Source organism: Rhinoderma darwinii, chromosome 1 (genome assembly GCF_050947455.1).
Source record: "Rhinoderma darwinii isolate aRhiDar2 chromosome 1, aRhiDar2.hap1, whole genome shotgun sequence".
In the NCBI taxonomy this organism is placed as follows: domain Eukaryota; kingdom Metazoa; phylum Chordata; class Amphibia; order Anura; family Rhinodermatidae; genus Rhinoderma; species Rhinoderma darwinii.
In genome coordinates this window covers 68224243-68232532 of record NC_134687.1, presented here as the reverse complement: position 1 = coordinate 68232532, position 8290 = coordinate 68224243, and the positions used below count along the sequence as shown (strand labels likewise).

At 42.7% G+C, this 8290-nt stretch overlaps 1 protein-coding gene across 1 annotated transcript in view; it reads left to right on the top strand.

Moving 5' to 3' along the window:
* Nucleotides 1–2495: 2495 nt before the first annotated feature.
* Nucleotides 2496–8290, top strand: part of GUF1 (GTP binding elongation factor GUF1) — a 32050-nt gene continuing 26255 nt past the window's right edge. The window contains exons 1-4 of the mRNA XM_075849601.1: nt 2496–2704; nt 3657–3768; nt 5250–5398; nt 7680–7760. Of these exons, the coding sequence (XP_075705716.1) occupies nt 2513–2704; nt 3657–3768; nt 5250–5398; nt 7680–7760 (534 nt within the window). The 5' untranslated portion in view covers nt 2496–2512. The remainder of the gene's footprint in view (nt 2705–3656; nt 3769–5249; nt 5399–7679; nt 7761–8290) is intronic.

Below are 8290 nucleotides of genomic sequence, written 5' to 3'. Positions count from 1 at the left end.
GCTCGTTCTTACCGTTTCCCTTTTAAAAAAAAGTCTTGTGTCATTGCCGCTTTAAGAGCAGCAGAGAAGCAGAGCATGCCGGGGGACCGGCAGTCACATGTATGCATGTATTTATGTGTAGGACACGGTGTTGGCAGGAAGGTGAGTGAGCCGGGTAGTGGCAATACATGGGCGCTGCAGTGTGACCTATGTTGTGCGTAGGGAGCGCTGCAGTGTGACTTATGTTGTGCGTAGGGGGCGCTGTGTTCCGGTGCAGAACATTAGCGCTCACAGGGAGAGCATACAATGGAGAATACCACTGACTTATCCGCTCTTCTGTAGAAAAGCCGTCATTTGTATTGCGGCAGATGTATAGAATGTCCCTACCGTCCTGCGCCGGCTCTGAGCTCCCATACTTGTGTTAAACGAGTTTTTTTAAGTTGAGCCTGTCCATTTATTTATTTTTTTAATTTGTTCTAACGTGGTTAAAAACTATTTATACAGCATAACCTGAAGTCCGCAACCTTCGGCACGCCAGTTGTGAAACTACAACTCCCAGCATGCCCTGACAGCATGCCCAGACCAAAGGATGTCAGAGCATGCTGGGAATTGTAGTTTTACAACAACTGCAGTACCGAAGGTTGCCGATATAAACTATGACAGGTCAGAGTTATGTGTTACTAATGTGGAGATCTGGATCCACTACTCATCAGCAGAGTGAAACACCAGAAGTCTGCCACTAGAGGGAGCAAAGTGCATACACACTAATATTGCTTCTTAATACACTGGATTTATCAGTGTAAAATAATGCGCCAATCCCCAGAAATATATACTATGAACTTTGTTAAATCCCTTTTGGGACAGATATTGTTAAAAAAAAAAAGTACCTGTCCTCGCCTGTTGTAGCAGACATCAGAACGGATCCCATTGATTAACTGTTTTGATAAAAGTTATGTGATCCGTTGTTCGTCGTTACAAGGGTCTCTTGACAATAAGCTGATCACAAAGCGACCCCCTTGCTGGGACCCCCAGTGATCAGCTGTAATCTGTGGGGAAACCCGACAGATTACAACAAGACCTCGTTGATCGGCGCTCGTTTGCTCCTGTCACAAGGAGCTATGGATGGGGACGAGCGGTCGTTACTCCGATCGCTCGTCCCCATATATTATTATCATGTTGGCAGCGCGTCTTCCTGTTTACACATGTGCTGCCGACAACGATAATATTTTACTTTTTTAAAACCATACGATCAGCAGATGAACGATTTTGTGCTCGTTCATCTGCTGACCATTCTTGTTTATACAGAGCAATTATCGGTAACGAGCGTTCTATGAACGCTTGTCTGCCCGATAATCGCCCAGTGTAAAACCCAATTAAAGGGAATGTGTCGCTAGAAATTTATTTTTATTTTTTTAGTTAAACAATTATTATTTAAGTAATTACACATGGTTTTAATTTTTTTCAGGAAATATTATAAATTAGATTCTAATTTATAACATTTCCATGTGCTGGGCACTAGAGGGAGCAGTTCCCAAAATTGCAGCATAGTCAATGTGGTAAAGCAACCTCATTGCTTTATGCTGCAAATTTGGGGTGGACACACTCGCTCTAGTGTCCTCACACAATCCCCCCTCCCTTATTCTGGCTAGTGCCGGGAGAAGGAGGGGTTTGATTCTTCAAACCTCCTACACAGTGTGCCGCCATTTTCTGAGCGACTGCACAGTGTAGGAGGATTAGATACAGGGTTCAGCAGACAGTATCACATGAACATAATATACACATCACATACACAAACATAACTTACCTGCTCCTGCTGCCGCCTCCGCTCCTATTCCTTGCGTCTTCGCTTCCTTGAACATATGGCCGGAAGCCGTTATCTGACTGTCCGGCAGCAGCTTCCGGTCCACATGAAAATGGCGCCGGATTTCGCTCTGCTAACAAGCTTCGTTTTGGTCTGTGTGGGAGCGGCGCATGCGCCGTTCCCACACAGACGGCGTACGCGTTCGCATTCTCTATGGGCTTGTATGTGCCGTATTCCATCTCTGTATGTGTCGTTAATCGACACATACAGAGATGAAAAAAAAAAATGGCAGCCCCCATAGTGAAGTAAAAGTAAGAAAAAAAAAATAAGTAGAACACAAATACATCAAATTTATTTTAATATCATACTAACAGCAACGTCACCACTAGGGAAATTAAACGGAAATTCGTTGTTTTTTTTTTTTGTTTTTTTTTGCCAGATGGATCGTCAACTGTATTTAAAAAATGTGCAACTACATGCCGTACAATCATATATATCTGCCCAATGACTGCGTGAGAAGACTTCTACAGTACTTTGTATTTTGATAGCGCTACTGTATGTTGGAGGAATTTGTTGCCAACTGATGTGTTGTTACATTTTCATCTTTTTCTTGTTCTTCCAGACTACTCTTTATTAGAACAATGGCGTGTACTAGTAATAACAGGGTTAATCCCGTACACCAGGCTACGCTGCATGTATGAGGCCTTGTCCGGCTGGACTGATCGTGGAGAAATGTTTGCTGTAAATTCTCACCACACTGCAAAATGTTTGTATCTCTGGAAGTGGAAACATCAAGTTTGTGCCCTCCGTAGGCACCTGTCAGGGCAGAGATGGCTGGGGGTGACCCTCTGGGGGAGTCGTTGCTTATTACAGACGTTTCATCGTACAAATCTATCGCAGGTGGCGCCGTATAGTTCAAAAAAGGTGAAATCACAATTCTACTTTATTACGAAATCCTTTTCTCTTAAATAGTGTGAATGTTTAGGTTCGGTCACCATCTAGTTTGGATGAAGTCGTGACAGTATTTTTCTTTTGCGCTGTGTATTCTACAACTTGTTCATCTAGTGTTATTCTCCAATTAACAACTGTGCACTACAAATAAAGAGTGAGTTCAAAGTCAGGAACCACAATTGATTTTTAAAAACTTCTGATGAGTGATACATTTTTGGTCCCCCTATTGCTAGAAAGAAGGCACATCCACCGGACCCACACCGATTGGTAGAGTGAAGGGACACTCATTAGATGCCAATCAATCACTAAATTGAAGGGGTGCTTAGCGCTCCTACACCCCAAGAAAAAAAATTGCTAGGGCAGAGTCACATGCAAGACCCCTCTGCTCGCTAGAGTGCAGGGGCACCTACCATGCCCTTACTAATGGCCACGGCGGATGGGCACTCACATTGACCAATCGCTTGGATGAAGAGGTCTATAAAATGCAGCCTGTGGTCAGAGTACGTGTGATGGGAAGCGAGAGGATGGTCTGCAAATGTTTTAATTCTTCGGCAATGGGATTCTTAAAAAAGATCGCCATAAATGTGTCTATGTCTGCAATCTGAGGAAGGGTGTAGTGGGAGTTGTGAAATCTTCAGCAGGGAGGTCAGATCACCCAGTCGGCTACTGTGGATGAAGCATTTTTAGTTATTGTATTAGGCCCCATGCACACGACCGTAAAATCGCCCGTAATTACGGGCCCATTAATTTCTATGGCCAACGGACACCTTTCCGTATGTCTATGCACTTCATTTTACAGGGAATTTTCTTATGCGCCATTGTTTTTTCAAGCCGTGTGAACATACCCTAAGGAGTGACTACAAGATGGATATTAATGACTTTCTGATATAAAGACCTTCTCTAATGTTCACTTTATTTGTTTCAGGAAAGAATTGACGTGTCTGAATATGATGTAGAATATATTCGGAATTTTAGCATAATAGCACACGTGGACCATGGGAAAAGTACCCTCGCAGACCGACTACTCGAAATCACAGGTATGCGGAATATATATTAAAGTGTAACTAAACGTTTAACAAACTTCTGACCTGTCATAGTCAAATCACCAATCACTAAAACAAAGCAGCTGAAGCGGAAATAAACGTATCGGAGTACGGGCTCATAGACTTTCTATTGAGTCTGTACTCCGATACATTCAGTTCCGTAAAAAGCCGAACTGACACGAAGCGGCTGAGCGCTCACACAAACTCTTCAGCTCCTTCGTTTTAGCGATTGGTGGGGGTCTCAGTGCTCAGACCCCCACCAATCCAAACTTCTGACATGTCAGAAGTTTGTTAAATGTTTAATGATTGATACTTTCCATACACGCATTACACTGAGCGATCGTGGCCTCTCCTGTATACATGGCTGAACGTACAATCCTTTCTATGTCGTTTCATGATCTCTTTATTAGGGAATTATCAGCAATTCCCTAATATAATCTAATAATAGGAATCACTCCCTTTTACAGGCTGGAGCAATTCTTTTAAAGGGGTTCCCCGAGACTTTTCTATTGATGTGCTATCATTAGTATAGGTCATCAATATCAGATTGGTGGGGGTCCAAATCCAGGCAAGCCCCACCCAACAGCTGACTGAAGGGGCCACAGTCTTTTTATTGTTTACCAGGAATATCTCCGTACGCTTCCATAGTGGCTTTGCCTGGGATTGCAGTTCCATTCCCATTTGCTTGAATGGGACCGAGTTGCGGAGAACTGCAATCCCAGGCACCGCCACTACGGAATTGTTCAGTGCTCTCCCTGGTAAACAATAAAGAGGCCGTGGCCCCTTGAGTCATGGGGGTGCCGGGAGTAGGATCCCCAACGATCTGCTATTGATGACCTATCTGAAGGAGAGCCAGTCAACAAAAAATAAAAGATCCAGATATATATTTAATCTTAATATATATTTTAGTAATTTTGTAACTACTTTTCGTTATTTAGTCTCTGTTCACATAGCATTTGAGGCTTGTGTTGGAGATATATGTCGGAAGGCTGTGACGTATGCCACAGTATAAGGATATAGTGGTATACTCATCAATGGATTCCCACAGCAAAAAAATTTTTTTTACAGCGTCTCTCTGTAAAGAATAAAATACTACGATATTCTGTACAGAAAAAAGGGTATGCCAAAGCTCACCGACCCGGAGTATTCCAAAAGGACACTCTTTCGGCATACATTGGGTGAAAGATGTCTTTGGATCCGTTCGCGTATGACCCAAGAGCTGTCACTGTACCCCTCTCAGTTCCACAGTGCTCGTCGTGGGCACGTCGTGTTGGATACCGGTACCGCCTGGTTAAGATCTTGTCATTTTTTTCCTGAGCGGCGCATGCCACTGAGAGTTGGTGAAAAGAGAAAAGATTTTTGCCAATCCAGGGACGATAATGTAACACCTTTTACGTACATTTTTAATGTGAAACCCTGAAATAATACTTTAGTTGAAGAATACTGGTTGTACATTTATCTGTTCCTTCCCACAGGGTGTATTCCAAAAGCTGCCTCCAATAAGCAGGTTCTAGATAAGCTACAAGTGGAAAGGGAGCGAGGGATTACAGTGAAAGCTCAGACTGCGTCTCTGTTTTACACCTATGAGGGCAAGAAGTATCTCCTAAACCTGATTGACACTCCGGTAAGTTTGCTGTAAATTATTTTTTTTTTCTATTTATGTTTATGGTCTTGTTTCTGATGTGTAGAGTTATATCGAATCCGGCAGCTGCTCCCAAAGCACTTCTGGAAAATAAAAGCAGGTGCCCAGAAGTGCTCCCCAGTGCCTTACATTATAATCTATTACAATCTTTAAAGGCTATGTATGCCTTTTTGATACTGTTTTTTTTTTTTTTTAAAATAAAAATGTGTATCAGTGTGATTGGTGCAACTTTCAAAATTTTTTTTTTATTAAACATTATTTTAACTTTTTGAGATTTGCTCTGTATCTTGTATACATGGCAGCTGTATCGTGAAGACCGGACTGACGGGTTCAGTGTCAGCGGGTCCTGCGTGTCTCTGACACACACGGTGGAGCTGCTATCGATCATGTCTAAGTTCATAACTTAGATGTGATAGATTATAGGCGGATCCTGCGTGTCCGAGACACACAGGACCTGCTTTCACTGAACCCGTCAGTCCTGCTGACCTAACGGATTCAGGTCCGCGTACGATACAGCTGCTCTGTATACAGGATACAAAGCAGCTGTATCTCAAAAAGTAAAAATAATTTTTAATAAATACAATTTCAAAGGCGTACATAGCATTTAAAGTGAAGCCCTGGTTTGCAGAGACTATTTCTGGATATGTTAATTAGAATTAGTCTCTTTATAAATTCTCCAGCACTACCCTGTAGGCAATAGCAGCATATTGGCTAAGTGGTTAGCGCTGTTGCTATGCTTCACTAGCTTCCTGGGTTCAAATCCTACCACGAAGAAGACCACATCTGAGCGGAGTTTAGGTTTTCGGTTTCCTCTGGGTACTCCGGTTTCTCACTCCAAAAACATAAACATTGGTTTTCAGAGTCCTATGAAATTGTCTCTAGTGTGCGAGAGAGAGGTGAAAAATATTTAGACTGTGATCCTCATTGTGGACAGGGACTGATGTGAGTGATGACTATCCGTGTAACGCTCTGCAGAAATTGTTGATGTTATGTTAGCAACACAAAAGAAATAATGTACTTATTAGGCCTCATGCACACGGCCATAGCCGTGTGCACGGCCCGTGATTACAGCACGGCCGGCCGCAGAGTGTCATCCGCGGACCGTCCGCAAATCATGGACCGTGCGCACATTGATTTCAATGAGCCCGTACCGCAAGTGCGGCCCGTATAATGACTTGTCGTATTTTTTTTGCGGTGCGGGCTCCCAGCCCAAACCACGGTCGTGTGCATGGGCCTATAGAAATAAATTAATGTGCAATTCATCTGCATTTTTGCGGATGAATTGCGGACGCAAAAACACATTCATGTGCATGAGACCTAAGGCCCCATGCACACGAACGTGCTTTTGCGGCCGCAATTCCCCGAAAATCCACGGGAGAATTGCGGCCCCATTCATTCCTATGGGCCCATGCACACGACCGCAGCCCGAGCCTGGACCGCAGAAAGAACGGGCAAGTCTTATTACGTCCGTGTTCTGCGGTCCAGGCTCATAGGAAACAACGGATACGGCCATGTGCACGGCCTGCGATTTGCGGGCGGCTCTCGGGTGACACTCCCCGGTCCGTTGACCCGGGCGTGCACATGGCTACGGTCGTGTGCATGAGGCCTTACTCAGCGCAAGTAACCCCAACAGGCCATAATTTGAGGATATCCCATACTCCCTGTGGCAAAAATTAAAAGCAGTGACAATAGTGCAATCGTCTGTGTGATACTGAGGAAATCCTGAAAACTTGACATGTTGGGGGCACTTGAGGATTGGGGTTGGGAAATGCTATTCTAGGGCAGTCTGTGAATAGAGTTGTCGTAATGTGTGTATCAATGCATGAGCCTTACCCTGGTTTCATACAAACTTTTATTTTTAAAAGGGCTGTAGAAAAATGAGTTGTAATATGACTGGTTGTCATGGGAAAGCCCTGTCCTTTTCTCCTTGCACTAGTTTTGTCTTCAGGGAAGCAATCGAGATTACAATTCTCTGCACCCCAGCAAGGGATTATTGGAAAACATCAGCACGTAATGAAAGTGATTCCATCATCATAGAAAACTGCTGTTTCTTTCACTTGTTTCTTTTGTGTTTATCTACTATACTATAGGCAGTGATTTTGCTATTTTTGTTTAGTGCTATGTTGTGATATTAATCAAACCTTATTATTTTAGCATTGTAGTAATAAGAATGCAGCTCCAACCAGTGAAACAATGCTTTACAAAAATCCCAGTTCTTCTTTTTGTTACTGTTGAGCATTAGTGTGTTCTGTTCTTTTTCTAGGGTCATGTTGATTTTAGCTATGAAGTTTCAAGGTCCCTTTCTGCTTGCCAAGGTGTATTATTAGTGGTCGATGCCAATGAGGTAATTTTATTTTTACTTACTGATTTTGTGAATATCTGCAGGGTGTAAATGGTTAAACACCACCTAGAATTGTCATGCTTTGACATAAATGCACCCCATGTCTTCCAATAATTGGTTTCCTAGTATACGGTTATTGGGGCCAGAGCTCTATTTCTTTGACACAGAACTCTTGATCGCGTCTCTGCCCGGCATAAACTATTTAGAACTGCATTTTCGTTTGTGTCATTTGAGGCAATTTTGTGGTCATTGGCATTTTTTTTTCCAAATTCATCTTGGCTCTATGTATGGCATTTTACCCATGGGCTTCACTATAGGACTTCAAAAACAGCAGATAAAAAGTATTTGCAAAATGACACTAAAAATGAAAGAAAAAAAATGCATGTTACATTTTACTAACGCTAGCATTTTTAGAAGCATTTTTTTTTTATGCAGTTAAAATTGCCAGAAAAATTCTGTGTGTGACAGAGGCCTTAACACAACATCTTAATTGTTTTTTAGATGATCATTTCATTTATTGAAGAATAAATGTT